Raw genomic sequence first — 15,234 nt, 5'->3', positions numbered from 1 at the left:
CATCCTGCACAAGGACATTTAGAATTACTGGAACACACCAATGCAAACATTTTTGACCCATGCCAGCTGGAAAATAATCGTTCAGTAAATCGTTATTTCTATACAACTTACTAGTAACAAGTTATTAGCTTTCCACAGATCATCTTACCTCCCCAAATTTCAATAAAAAACACCTGAATAGTAGGTTATAAATGGTATCTGGGATTGTAGGCAGTATAACGCATTAAATGTTGAAAGTGTGAGGGAAGTGGTTATAGTCATTTGTAAGCAGAGGCAACATCTCACTCAGCATCTCTGATTCTGTGTCTGAGTCCTGTCAACATTCTTTATAGACAAGTTTGTGTCTTATTGGCACCACAGATCCCAAATTGTGAAGGAAGAGCAGGCTGGAGCATGTTGTGCCTGATGCAACTGCCAGCTTGCTAGCAAAACATGGATAGTGACTATTGCTGGCGATAGTGTAGGTAGCAGAGTGGACACAGCCTGATTTTATTTTAGAACTGGGAGTTTTCAGTGCTAGTTTTTAGAGAAATTGTTTGGACCTGCAAAGAGCAGGAGCAGAATGCTGCATGTATAAGCATGAGATAAAAATACAGAGAGGGAATTCAGGGGAAATCTAACATACAAATCCCACTGAAGTCAGAAACACACACTCCCAGTGACTTCACTAAGCTTTTGGATCAGGACAGTGAAGGACAAAGTGGGGAATGTGCAGCCAATCTCTTCATCACATGACAAAAGCTCTGCTGAGGTTCTCATTTTCCACCTTCCTCTTCCCTAGCACTCTGCACAGAGTGCAATACTTGACACACACACTTACTTGAGTCTCTATAAAGTGTTTGCTCTTTTGCACAACCACTTTGCACATCTTGTTCAAGGCCTCACAAGGACTTGCAGGTACAAAGCCTAATTTGGAATCAATCACTAGAAGAATAAATATGAAATGCTACAGTAAAATACCTTTCTAAAGGGTTATCTAACTTAAAGAGTTTTCCACAAAGTACGATTCAGCTGCTCCCTTGATGTTTCCCAGTACTCAAGTTGCTATGATACTATCACAAGATCCACCCTCCCAGTCCTCCAGCCTGTTTTACCTTATCAAGTTGGGACACAACCTCCCATAAGAGGGAGTGTAAAACAGACAGCTCCCTGCCCAAGTCAATGTAGCCTTCGAACCCAGGCGTGTTTGAGATGGTATCTGGGTTGGATATCTCCAGCAGGAAGCGTTTCATCCCCCCCCACTCATGTTCCAGGAAGTCATTCATGAAGGCCATATACTCTTCTTTATTACCAAACCTTGAAAGAAGAGAAATACAGTCAATGGCTTCTACACAAAATACAATGGATAACAGATAATTTAATTATTATAAGACTTGACTCTCTCTTTCTTCTTAAATTGGGGGAAACAGAAAGAGAGAATATTGATAAGTGAAGAAGCATACCAATGCTTTCCATGAATCAACTTGGTTTTAACACTTGTCTTCATGCTACAGGGCAATGGGCTCAAAACCCACATGCAAACCTCCTTTTGGAGCCTCCAGAAGCATGACCTTTGCATAATTTTCTTTCCCCAGTTTCTCCAGTTAAAAAGAAAAAAAAAAAAGGTTCACCATTTTTTGGGGAACTTATTACTTGTGTAATAGTGAGATGAAATAAAAATGCAAGTGTATAAGTGGTTATACAAATACATAATTCTATTCTTTGTTACAGGAATCCTATGTCAGCATCATTCCACTGAAAGCAGAATTGGGCCAACAGCATACATATCACAAAACCCTGAACACTGTCTGTCTTAAATTATACAGAGAAGGACTCTGCATGGGTAGAAAAGCACCTCCCCTTTCCCCACTCTTCCTGAAGTTTGTTTTGCCAACTCTCCTAGGATTCAGCTTTAAGCAAATGCGACAGTTGCATACAGTGATACTGGCACCCTCAAAGAGTTTTTATGGTCGTTGATTTAGGCCAAAGACCTAAAACACCTACTTAGCAAAATTGGCGAGGTTCTGAATGACTTTAGCAATGAGTGTCAGTGTTCGGGATGTGCGGTCATCAGGGTATTCCTGCATGAGACTGAAGAGGCTTGGGGACATGATAGCTGGGCACAGGAAACGGAGGAAGAGCGATGCACTGATCAGGCGTTCGCTGATATCCTGCTTGCCCCGGCTCAAGCATTGCTGCTTCCATGATGCAAACACCTCTTTCAGCTCACGAGGAAAAACACTGCAACAAATTAAATAAAGAAATAAAATGGTAAGGCTGTAAAATTTAACAGGCTAAACTGGTTGTCAGGCACAAGGAATTCAATGATGTGAGAAAAAGTTTCATACTCCAGACTAGCAAATGCCATCAGGTATCTAGACTTAACTCCTGAATAATCTTTTCACTTGGGAAACTGAAGTAGTTAAGTGCCCCCTGTTCAAAGGCACAAAAATCAAACTTGGATTCACAGGTTTGAACTATTCATCCATTCCTAATCTAAACAAATGGTAAGTTTGATTATTACCAAACCTGGAAAGAAGAGAAAGACAGCCAATGACCTCCATACAAAGTACCTTTTTTGTAAAAAATTCAGAACCATATTGAATTTTGCTCATTTCTGTACTTAGACTTAATATCTTATATGCTGAATTTATCTGCATTTCCTGTGGCCTGAAACAGAAAAGCTATTATTTCAATCTACTCAGAAGAAGAAGCTGGTAAAAACAAAAAAAAAATTCAATCTCTGCCCTTGCCATAGTAAATATTCCAGGAAACATTTGAGTATGGTACAATATATAGGATTGGGCACATTGGCAGGATCCCTCTGGATTGGGATGAAGTCTGCCTTTCAATACTGTGTCACAAGTGGTGAGCAACAGGAAACTAAGCTACTGTAAGACATGGATGTGTGTTTGTTCCAGTTCTCCCCACTGTTTTCCCATTTTTGAGGTGAAAGGGATGTACTTTTTGCCTTTCCTAAGTGAAGAAATCAATTAACAGCTGAGACAAAAATGGGCATTCACCAGTAAGAGTTGATAATCTTGCAGAAGGCTAGCTCACAGCACATTTTCAGGTTGCTCTGATGATCAGTTAATTCACTTGAAGAACACTTGCTGGGATCAACTTCACAGTTCTCATCTGACTCATACAAAGCCTTGATAAACTCCCCTGTAAGAAGGAAAGGTGACAAATAGCGATAATTATAAGAAATGTCTCCCTGATGTATTTTCAAATCCTGCTTATGCCTTCCCTTGGCAACTGCATTTTCTGCTCTGAGCATCTGCAGGGATATAGTCTCCAGACACCAGATACTGAGGACATGACCCCTTGTAACTGCTTTAGAAGCCAGCATTTGCCAGACCAGATCAGGCCTCTGGTGCTCTTGTCAAGATCTGGCCCAGCTATGGAACATCATACATGGGGTAGGAACAGAGGAGGATCTGCTTTCTGGTCCACACAGGCAATCACCTGGGAGCCTGAAGAATGAGATTTCATTACTCTTATCTCTGTTTGCATACATACAAATGTTATTAGTGATCACAAAATTATCCATCCTCTTAAAAATGAAGCCACGTTATTTTTCTCTATGACCTTGTCTAACAATAAATCTGACACTATGACTTATTTTTATTAGTTCCAAGTTTACTGTCCATTAATTTCAGGAGTGTCACCTCATTCTTGTATTGTGAGACAAGACTAAAAGGAATGGCTTCATTTATACTTTGCCCTTTACAATCATGAATAATTCAACCCAGGTGAAATAATCCTAGTCTTTACAATTTCATCATGCTGGCATCTTGCAAAATCTCAACTACCTATTTTTAGAACTTTAAAGTTTCTGTCCCCTTTTTCTCACAGTGAGACAACTAATGGGACACTGGACTCCAGCTCTTGGCTACTGGAATTTTCACTGGTGATAAATTGTGATGTAACTGTATTTTCCATTCTCTCCTATACTCTTAGCATATCAGGTGCTCTTTTATACTGTTGCTACTCAATGGGCTAAGATCTCCACTCATCCTTTCAGTGATTCAAAAACTCCTAATTTCATTTCCTCAGATCTTCCTGCTTCCAAGCTCATACCACAATGCTTATCCATAAAAATACTAACAGTTCTGCAAACAGCAGAAGTGATACATTTTCTTAAACTCCTTAGCCACCAATTAGTTTTTGCTTTTCATGTTTGGTTATCCTGAATAAATGTTCATTCACAGTTGCATGAAAAATTAAGAGGCAAGAATTTTTGCAGGTGATATCTTTTACTGGACCAACTACATGGTTCGGATAGACTTAGACAAGCTTTTGGGTAACATAAGGCCCTTCCTCGGGTCTCACTGTGGTAACTGAAAGCTTCTCTAAGTCTATCCCAACCACGCTGTTGGCCTAATAAAAGATATCACCCACAAAAAACCTTGCCTCTTATACATGAAAAACTAGGTCAGTTTAGAAACTTTTGCTGATGCTGGTGGCTGAGTTATGGGTGAAAATAAAAGGTTTTGCCATGTAACTGTAATAAATTCTGCTCAACAGTGAACTTTGACCCCAGCTGCTGAAGATAGCCCATTAAAGGAAAAGGGAAATTTCAATAGCATGGAATAAAACAATAAGATACAACAATTAGTACTGCAGCTCAAGCCAAAGATGTTTTTAATGGTGGAAATATTATATATGAAAGAAACATATACAATCTCTAAGTTGGTATTTTCTTTGTTCTCAGCACCACTTGTGGGTAAGCAAATTGTGTCTGCAATAGTGCTCTCGGCAGTGCATGCAGTCGGGTCTTAATCATGTATTGAAAAAATCCTTGTAGCTACACTTAATATCTAACATTAAATTCAATGAGGTTAACTGAACTGATGCAATAAATATAGAATGTAACTGAACGGAACTGAAAACTTTGATCAGACAAAGCTCTAGATCATGCCAACAAGAGCAACCCTGCCCTGGGCTGGAGACAGACTGGATGACCTAACAAGTCTTTTCCATCTCTAACTTCTCTGATTTATAATCTTATCATTCAGCACTGAGGTCTTAAATGATGTATTAAAAGTCATTAATTTAAAAATATCTTTATGTAATTACTGCACATTAAAGGGCTTACAGTAAAATGTAATAGACTGGACCAAAAGATAATTGAATATGCTGGAAAACAAGACATGAAGTAATATGCTGTTCATTTCCACATTCAGAGATTGATTCCATTACTCCTCCTTGTGCTGGACGGTGCCTTTTGGTTCTATTCAACCAGCGGGAAGTTGCCAGAACCAGGCTCATTATTTTTAACATGTAAGAAATATACCCAAGATGTAATCAAAATTTGATTACATTAGCCCACAGAACACTAGTGAATCTAATCATATGCCTAAGCACTCGATAACTGATGCATTTCCAGAACCACTGACACTGTACTGGAAGAGAAAGCTGGGTCTCTATGAAGAAATCAGTCTCGACTTCTGCACCAGGTTTGATACCCTCCCTAGGCCAAGAAATGGCAGTAGATAGGTGGTTCATATAGGGCAGGGGTGGGCAAAATGCAGCCTGCCAGGCCATTTTATCTGACCTGCGGGGCCCCTAAAAAATTTAGAAAATTAATATTTATCTGCCCTGGGCTGCCTGTCATGCGGCCCTCGATGGCTTGCCAAAACTCAGTAAGCAGCCCTCTGCTCAAAATAATTGCTTGCCCCTGATATAGGGAGTTTGGGCAAGAGAGGACCCCGCCTGCAGCTGGCAGTGACTTGTAAGGAAACTGTCAGTTTATTTGGAAAGGGGTGTGGTTCTAGTCCTCACAGATAGGATAGAAACTGTTGGGACTATAATTAACTAATCTGGCAGTGGTTTATACCAAGAGTGAAGCCTGAAGCTAGGGAGGAACTAGTAAAGGGCTGGCAGCACTTCTAGACAAGTAAGCTAGTAGCTAGACAGGCAGCATGAAACTGCTGGCTCTGCTGGAAAGGGAGAGGTTACTGAAGGAGGAAGTTGAGAGCTGAGCACAAAAGAGTTGGGCATGCAGGATCAGACAAGGGATCTGATAAGAATTCATCATATTCCTTTCCATTAATAAAGAACACTAAAGGCAGGCCTTTTTATGGGGCTACCAAAATAAGTTGTACTGTGCACTCATGGTGCATAATACTCACTAGCCTCACTGCTTTGTTCACTCTAGCTGTCTGCATGCAATGCTAGCTATTTGTGTTTGGACCTGGTACAATTCTAGGAGGTTAATGTGGGTATCCACAAATTAACTGCTGTAAAGCAGGGCCCATGCCCAAAGTTTATAACTCAGAAGATCACACTGGAAATCTTCCAGGAGTGCAATGGTTGTACCTAATAAGATGCAAAGTGACAAATCTTCCTTGTAATGTAACGCATACACACAGTTGTAAATGCTAGCTTGGGCTTTATCTTCTTTGATCAGTAAAAAGGAGCAGCTCATTTGGAGGTGCTAGCAACAGGTGCCCAGCAATAAAATCCTACAGATAATTAACCCTGCCTTGTGCTTGATGCCCCTGGGTGCATAAAAGCTTTCAGGTAGGAGTTTGGGTTGCTCTGTTCTAGGGAACATCATCAATATACCATCTCCTTCTTTCCATCCCTCAGAGGGGCTATGAAGACCTAAATGTTGTGTTTCTGATCCTTTCTTGTAGTTTCAGCTTACACACCTGGCATTGTGCACAGTACTGGGATTCACCACCAGTATCAAGAGGCATAGTAGTAAACTGTCAGCATCTTCCCAGGTGGTGAGATTAGCAGAATCCTTTTTTATCTCTATTCATACACCAGACTGAATGATTCATGGCTATCAATGAATCATAATGAAAATATGACATTTAAATCAACAATAGAAATAGAGAAAAACAGGATACCTAAAAAATGCAGAGCATGGAGGACTGAGAATCCCTCTCAGCTGTCTGCAGTAAGCATTTCCTTTTCAAATGCTGCAGATCCCTTAGGAAAAAAACCTGATCTATGCTTTCCATGGGCAAAAAGGGCCTATGACATGTGGCCAAACTTCCTAAGCCTCCTATCTGCAAACCAAAATCAACACAGCCAAGAGCAGTAGTACACAAAACTTCTGAGATGTGCAGGCCCCAGAGTCAATGACCTGTGAAGAGTGTCCCAGCTCAAGTGATAATTTGCCATCATTATTTATTCTAAGAAGTCATTTGAGTAAAAACTGCAGAAAATGAAAATCGGAAAATAACAAAACAAACAGATAAATAAAAAACAGGCATTCTTCACACTTTTTCTATTTCCCTTTTCCTCAGGAACTCCATTTAAATTGCCTGGGAGCTGCATACATAGATATGGTTACTGCAATTGAAGGGAGCTGGACTTGAAACAAAAACCAAAAGGGACCTTCTATGTCATCAAGAGATGGTAGAACCAATTAGGTTCTAGTGCATATAGTGTGGGAGTAGGATTTCAGGAGTCCACACAAAGGAGTTTCTTTTCTTGTAGGCTACAAATCCTCCTGGGGAAGATTCCATATTTGCCTCTGTATGGGTGTTGACAGTGGATCTGCTATGTAAAATAGGGCCATGGATCCCGCAAAATGGGGGAACTACAGCAAAAGACCAACGCTTCTTATAATGAAACAGATGCTCCATTTATGGCCCCAGAGACACACCCAGAGTCACACCAATTACTTGACTGCCTGCTGGTGCAGTATTTGTCTATTAGCTTCTTAGACATGAAGAAAATAAGGTGCTTGATACTTTCTTACCTAGTGCATCATGAAGATATTTCTGGCCTACTAGTTTTAAGTATTCTTCAATGGCTTTGGTAGCAAGTGTGTTCTCCCTGAAGATCAAGACGTCATGTTCCCCACAACGATCTACCTCTGACATCACCAGGTCTGTCAAAAAGTCCTGCAGGGAAAAAGTCAAGCAGAAAGAAGACATTTAAACCAAAAAACAGCATAGCATGGTTTTAAAACAGGAAAATCATGACAGATAGGAAGGGTTAAAAATCCTGTACTCCAAATTTAGGAATGAAAAGATTACTGAAATGTGCCTGCCTGGGAGGACAGGCACGATAATACTATAGCCATGTGGGCCATATGGATTAGCTAGAGTACCTCTTGCGTCTGTGCATTAGATTGTCTAGGACAGCAAAGGTCCCCATCTCATTTTTTTGGACTCCATTGGAAAAGAGAAACAGCAGCTAGGGATTATGGGATAAAATTAGGAGAAACAAATCTTGAATGAAAAGTCCTTGTAACCAAGATTTTTTAACATTTGGTTGGGCCAGATTCTGGCAGTCTATGCTTCATGTCTGACAGTGGATGTCTTATAGTCATATTTTAATGATATATGTTCCAGATAGGAACTGGACTTGAACCCACACAAACAAAGAGGAAAGGATATTCAAATTTTCTATTAAGTGGGCAAATTTAACTAAAGAGATGGATTTTCAATGGTGAAAAGCAGAAGCAAATTAAAGGTAGGAATTGGAGAAACAGCATTCCTATTGTGCATTGATCTGGCATGGTGTTGAACAACATTCATGTGCTCAGTCTAAGGCAGGGGTGGGCAAACTGGCAGATTCAGCTGGTGGCCAGATTTCATTTCCCAGTAGCCCCTGCCCATGTGGCTGGGTCCAGTTTCCATGGAGACCCCAGCAGCAGCCACCATGCTGTGATAGTGCAGGGCCAGGGCTTTCATGGAAACCGGCCCCAGCACTGCTGGCAGGGTGCGCAGCAGGGTGGGGAGCTGCTCCAGGGCCAGGCTGGTATCTTGCAGCAGTGAGTGTGGTCAAGACAGGGCAGAACTGCGATCTGCAGCCTGCATGCTCCGGGCAGGGGTGTGCAGACAGCAGATCGTGGCTTTGCCCCGGCTCCTTGCAGCAGTGACAGCATGGTCAGGAGCCAGGGCAGAGCCACGATTTGCTGCCTGGATGCCTCTGCTCAGAGCATGCAGGCAGCATATTGCAGCTCTGCCCTGGCTTTGGACCACGTTCTCACCACTGCAAGATCCTGGCCTGGCCCTGGAGCAGCATCTCACCCTGCCAAATGGCCTGCCAGTACTGCTGGGGCCAATCTTCACAGAAACCTGGGCCTGGTGCTATCATAGTGTGTCTACTGCTGGGGTCGCTATGGAAACCAACCCCAGCCATGCAGGCAGGGGCTGCTGGGAAAAGGAGTTCACTGTCAGCCAAATCCAGCCATGGGCCAGGTTCTACCCACCCCTGGTATAAGGAATGAAACCACAGAATGGGGACTGAGTCTTAACAACTGCTAATAAAGAGCCCCCTTATGCAATTGTTATCAACTTCTTCAGCTGTTGATTTCAGTGGAAACTGGGGAGACAGATTTCACAGGAAGTAGTTAATACCTTGCAGGATTGGACCCAAATACTGGAAATCTTTTTGAGGCAGGGACAAAAATTTGTTGTTATTCTACATCCCTGAACTTCTTGTCAGTGCTCAATGAATAATGCAGCAGAAACTTGCTAATTTGCCACATTTTTTTTGTGCAGATCTCCCCACAATTATAGAAAAGTGCTACAGCAAAATCTGATATCCTTAAAATACCATTATTTTACAGGACATACCTCAGTACATTACCAGCATAGTTCAAGTCCCAAATAAGTAGCTACAATTATCAGAATTCATAAAACAAGATTTTTGTTTTGCATTATCTATGCTTTAATTGTTTTTATTCACATACTATTTTCTCTTTATAGAAAAGATGGCAATAGCTTTCCCAAATCAGTTTGACTAGCCAGATTCAAGTGTAACAACAAAACAGTAAATGCATGGACCACAAATCCTGTTCTCTTGAGAGGGATAAGTTATATCATCCTTAATTGTAAAGCTTTGCCAATTAAGACACCCAAGACAGGCATGAGGGAGGTAGAGAGGTACAGTGCTAAATTTGTCTGTCTGCTGTAGCTGGCTTGGAAGGAGTTTGGAGGCTCCCTTGCAGTGATCAGAGCAGCACTACAGGAGCTATCCTAGCTGTCATCTGCTCTAGACCAAACAAGTGCTTGGTATGGTGTTCATTCTCCTCACACTCCATCCAAAAGGCTAGAGAGAGTAGTGTGAAGTGGAGTACGGCAAACAGACTGGCATGATTATTTAAACATATGTAACATTCATTCTTGCTGTCATCTAGGGGATACCTAACCACCTTCCACACACAGAACTCTCTCAGCCAAGCTTGCCTGGGTTCAACCTGCCTGGAGGGCATAATCGAGACCATGGTACGAGGTTCTCTCTTGCTGATAAGCACATCATTCTGTAGCAAGGATAAATGCTAAACCACTCAAGTGTCAAAAGTCCTTCTATGCCATCCCACAATAATTGCCTCCGTGCCCAGGTTCGCTCATAATTCACTGGGAAAGAATCAAAACAGCTCAGCTTATTAAAGCACAGAAAACTAAAGAAGATGCTCCCAGATGTCCTTGCACCAGTGAGGGGATGCTAACTTGAACATGGCTTTATGGAGCAGTGGCTCCCACTCAAGCTAGGCTAACATAGCTGCCAGTCACTCAATTTAACTCTACAGTGAAGATGTTAGGGCTGTGCAAAGCTTCGGTCCCTGATTCGATTCACTGGAGATTCGGCCCAATTCAGTGGCCGAATCTCTGAATCCAAATCGAATCAAAGGACCCTTTCATCTCTCCAAATTGATTTGGAACCCTCTGAGATTCGGACATAGAGACAGCTTTAAATGTATTTTCCATATACTTCTAGGTAGCAGGGGCTTGTGATCACTGCGATGCTGGGGTGTGTGAAGCATCCCACAGAAGCACTGGGGGGGGGGGGGGGGGGGGGGGGGCGCGGCGCGGGGCGGCGGCGGCAGCAGCATGCTCGGCAGCAGACCCAGAAGTGGACCAGAAGCATTTCCGGGTCCACTGGAGAGCACACTGGGCCCCCCACCCCCGTGCCCCTCGGCTCAGCGACTGGTGCCTCCTGGGTCTGGGGGGGCACCTGGGGTCCCCCAGCATGCTCCCCGGCAGACCTGGAAGTGGATCGGAAGTACTTTCAGTTCACTTTCAGGTTCACTGCCAAGCACGCTGGAGAGCCCCCCATGCTGCTGTGGGACGCTCCAACTGCCCCAAAATCGCAGCAATCACAAGCCATGCTGCTACCAGAAGGTATGTAGAAAAAAAACTTTTAAAGCTGTGCCTGGGTCTGAATCACTGATTCACAGAATCACTGTCCCCAATTCAGGCCAAATCCGAATCGAATAGGGCCCGTTTTGCACAGCCCTAGAAGATAAAACCTTGTTGTTTATAGTTTTTAAGACACGCTTACAAAACTTTATTCACAAGCTCCTTGGTACTACACCAGTCATGGTGCCTCATGTTTGCAGAAATGTAGCAACAGTTCTTGTGCACTTAACCTTCTGCAAAGCTAGAAAGGTTTATAAGCCTGATGCTTTGTACCCTGTAATATTTATTTCCTCTAAAATGTCGATGGTTACTCCTTGGAATACATTCATGCTTACAAACCTTCAGTCAGTATAGTATATCTAAAATTGCCTTCCTTTTCTAGAAAATTTGCCTAAGTTCCTTTGAAAGTACCCACTTTTTTTCTTAGCTTCACTTCCTCTTTGGTAGCATTCCTCCTTTAACTCCCATTCCCTGGACCAGTACATCCTTGAGTTATCTCCATCTTTATCTGTATTTAAGATGATGCAAATGCTGCTTTCTTAGTCTACAGTGATCCACAAGAGACCATTTATCAAAAGCCCCATGGAGACACTGTATCTGGCTACTTACCTTGGCTCTCCCAGTGCTTTGAAGAATGTGCACCAAAGCACAGGCCATCTCCTCCTTGTTCCTCACGCTGATCACCGGCTCCAGAACAGAGCACAACATGGTGTAATTATTGGTGACAAACTCTGCAAACTCCTTGTACTGCTCCATAGGCAGGATGGTGATGGTTTGGTATCGAGACTTGATCCGAATTGAAGGCCCCCCAGATTTCCCTTTATTGGGGGTAGGTGTGCTGACTGGATACCACTTTTCCACAAACTGACGCCCAGTCACACTGACCATGGGGATGTTGACCAGGCCTACATAATTATTCTTGTCTTTTTTCTTCTTCTTTTCCACATCCTTATAGATGTGCACCGTGATGCTGTGGAGAGGTGGGAGACTGTAGAACTCAAAGTGCTCACCCCAGAAGATGTTGTCCGCTTTTGTTTTGCTGGTGGTGCGGGCAAACAGGGTATCATCAAGGCACAGCTCACAAAAATATTTCTTCTTGGGGGCCAAGTCCTTTGCCTCAATGATCCAGAGGCGGAGCACATTCTCAGCTCGACGACAGTTGTCCTGAGCAGAACAAAGAGATCCGTTTTGATTTAGATATGACAGCCTAAGGAATAGAACATTTTCCTTTTGAAGCAGGGAACATGGGGCTGTACTTTATAGCTCCCTACTTGATCATCTTTGAGAGGTCATTTTTTAAATGATTTAGAAAAACAAATTTGCCCTGCAGTTCAACCGTTCAGAAGGTGGTAAATTCCTCAAATCTCCTTGTGTTAAGACCACAAGCAATTGGTAGGGGGGCACATCCCCCCCCTCCCCCCGAGATTGGCCCCCAAAAGTAGGCCAGTTTTTTTGCTGCACGGGCCGACACCGAATGGGGGGGGAGCACTAAGCCATGGCACAAGTATAGGAGTGGATATGGGGTTTTTGGCCCATCCCCAGGCCCACCCACAAATTGTGCCCCCCCAGACTCAGGAGGCACCAGTCACCCCTGTATCGAACAGTATCACTTCCTCTGTGAATTACTGCAATACTATGGTTAATAAACACCACCAATCTAGCAAACTGATAAAAAAAAGTGATTTTTTAGTAAATTTTTAGTAACTCAGGACCTTTTTTTCTTTCAAGGAACACACAACATAGAAATCATTCTGTTGCCAATACTGGCCCCTCTATTGAAACACGGAGCTCCATTTCTTTGTACTATAAGAAGCCTAAACCAAAAACAGCAATTAGGTACCTTCTCAGTAAAGCTCACAATGAAAGTTCCTTGATTGGTCTTGCTAGATTTTGAGATGAGAATCAGGAGCCAAGATGAAAGGAGACTGCTTACTAAATGTTTAACCTACTAACTGTTATGTAAAAGTGGTGCATGGTGGCTTTTGCTATGTTCATGGGTGGTTCACTCCTCAGATAGCACATTAGTAGGACCAACCTAATTAAATGGGTCTGTATCTCCAGGAAAGTTTCATATGTCATTGGGGAAAGAGTCAGTCCCACCACATTTTACTGGCGGTAATATTCCTGCTGCTCCTTTTACCTTATTAGGCTGCACTGTCCTGCGTAGGTTTTCCATCCACTTGTCTCTCTCTGCTGCAGAGGAACAACTGAAACATTTACTGCCACTGGAATAGGTTACCTGGAACATACAAGTAAATATGGTTCAGGCAAACCAGGGGTATAAGCTGCAAACTACAAGAAGTAGTGAAGGACATAAGGCAGCTTTTGAGCAAACTGACAGCAAATGTGGAAGAGGCAGCAAAAGAACATGGGGAAAAAAGAGGAAGCAAGTCTGAAAGGCAGAGAGAGAGCAAAGAGAAAACCTCTGCTCATATTGGGTACGAAACCAAAGGGAACAGCAGAAAAGCAAAATACTCAGAGATTGTAAAACAGGGATGTAATCAACAATTTGAAATCTGTGCACATGCTAACTGATCTGCAGTTTTTAGATGTAAAATTCCCCGAAGGTGGATGAACTCATCACTTACAGCACACATGTAGGGAAAGATAAAGTGCTTGTACTATGTTAATAAAAGAATCGATGAATAAAAAATCCCTGCTAGATGTCATGAGAAGTGTTTTCTTCTGGAACTTTAGAAGTATCCACCCCAATGTCTGAAACAACCAAAACGCTGGACTATGCTTGGGAACATATTACAAGCAATTGTAGCAAAACAGCCAAAAAAGATAGAACATTTTTATTTTGCTTTAATTTTTCTTTGACCCTGCCATAGCTCCCCATTTCTCCTACTCATGGCCAGTTTAAGGCTAGATTTTAGAGCTAAACTTTGCATTTGCTTTGACACCTGTCTCAGTCAACCAAGGAAGTCTGAAATAGACTGCAAAGTGATTCTAACCAATGGGATACTATTTGAAATGAGCTGAAATAGTTCCTGAATATTAAGACAATGACTCTGACACATTGGTTTTCTGTTACCAAAGTTTTCAACACAAAAAAAAAAGATATTTGTTTTAGGGGTTTGGAGGCATGGGGCTAGATCTACCCCAGTACAGTTCCATTGAAGACAGCGTGGGTTCAGGCTGCTATTTTGATAAAAATGATGGCCTTGATCATATCTATACGTAACTCTCAATAACATGCTGTTCATTCAGCCAGCTTTAGATACATGTAAATAGGAGTTTATCCAGTTTAAAAATGTGCTTGTATAATATATCTTTCAGTAGCCCCCTGCTATCTTTTATAAACTTTACTAATTTAAAGGTCATTTCCCTCAGCATCTTGTCTTGGCAACCAAGATCAGCCGGCATGCTCTGGAACACCTCCCGAGATATGAATATAAGGATGGGAGGGGTGACAACTTAGCTGGAGGTTAGTGAACCTATAAAGTCCACTCCCTGCACCACCTAACAAAGCTCATGTTTTTGACCTTTAGGGCATCTGTAAGGGACTCTCTCTTTACTTATGCTTTTCCTCCAGTAATCTGCCAGTGGCTGCATTCTTGGAAAGGAGTCCTTATCTGAATGAGTACTTCTCAGTTTGTTTGTATTTATTTTTTTAATTAATTTTGATTGAACATGGAGAATATGAGCTGTTATTTTAAAATAAAAATGGTTAAGTCCCATATTTGAATGAACATCATATATGTATTTGATAAAGGATGTTCAAGTAGAAGAGTAAGAGAATAATTGAAAAGATTTCTTCCCAGCAACTGACTGGCCCCAAGGACTAGCCAGGTGTGGGCAAAATGTGGTCCGTGGGCTGGATGCCGTCTGCCAGGCCATTCTATCTGGCCCGTGGGGCCCCTAAAAACTTAGAAAATAAATATTAATTTGCCCCTGGCTGCCTGTTATGCGGCCCTTGGTGGCTTGCCAAAACTCAGTAAGCGGCCCTCCGCCCGAAATAATTGCCCACCCCTGGACTAGACTCTCATGATGATTAGACACTCCACACCCTAACCTCAGTATGGTCTGAGCTATTCATTTTTCACCCAGTTATTAAATTACAAAATAGTATGTGGCTGGTCTTCAGACTGACAGACTGCTATGTTATACCATGTAATTTGTATTTTGTGCAGAT

The 15,234-nt window shown here is 42.3% G+C and overlaps 1 protein-coding gene across 6 annotated transcripts in view; it reads right to left on the bottom strand.

Annotated features, from left to right (window-relative positions):
• Positions 1–15,234, bottom strand: part of RASAL2 (RAS protein activator like 2) — a 291,616-nt gene that overhangs the window by 26,742 nt on the left and 249,640 nt on the right. For all 6 annotated transcript variants that reach the window (XM_019500281.2, XM_019500284.2, XM_059728343.1 and 3 more), the window contains 6 exons: positions 13,237–13,335; positions 11,706–12,260; positions 7,703–7,847; positions 3,003–3,147; positions 1,984–2,220; positions 1,095–1,296 (listed from right to left, as the gene is read on the bottom strand). In XM_019500281.2, coding sequence (XP_019355826.1) covers positions 1,095–1,296; positions 1,984–2,220; positions 3,003–3,147; positions 7,703–7,847; positions 11,706–12,260; positions 13,237–13,335 — 1,383 coding nt within the window. The remainder of the gene's footprint in view (positions 1–1,094; positions 1,297–1,983; positions 2,221–3,002; positions 3,148–7,702; positions 7,848–11,705; positions 12,261–13,236; positions 13,336–15,234) is intronic.

This window comes from Alligator mississippiensis, chromosome 5 (genome assembly GCF_030867095.1).
Source record: "Alligator mississippiensis isolate rAllMis1 chromosome 5, rAllMis1, whole genome shotgun sequence".
Classification (NCBI taxonomy): domain Eukaryota; kingdom Metazoa; phylum Chordata; order Crocodylia; family Alligatoridae; genus Alligator; species Alligator mississippiensis.
This window is presented reverse-complemented; position numbering and strand designations above follow the sequence as displayed.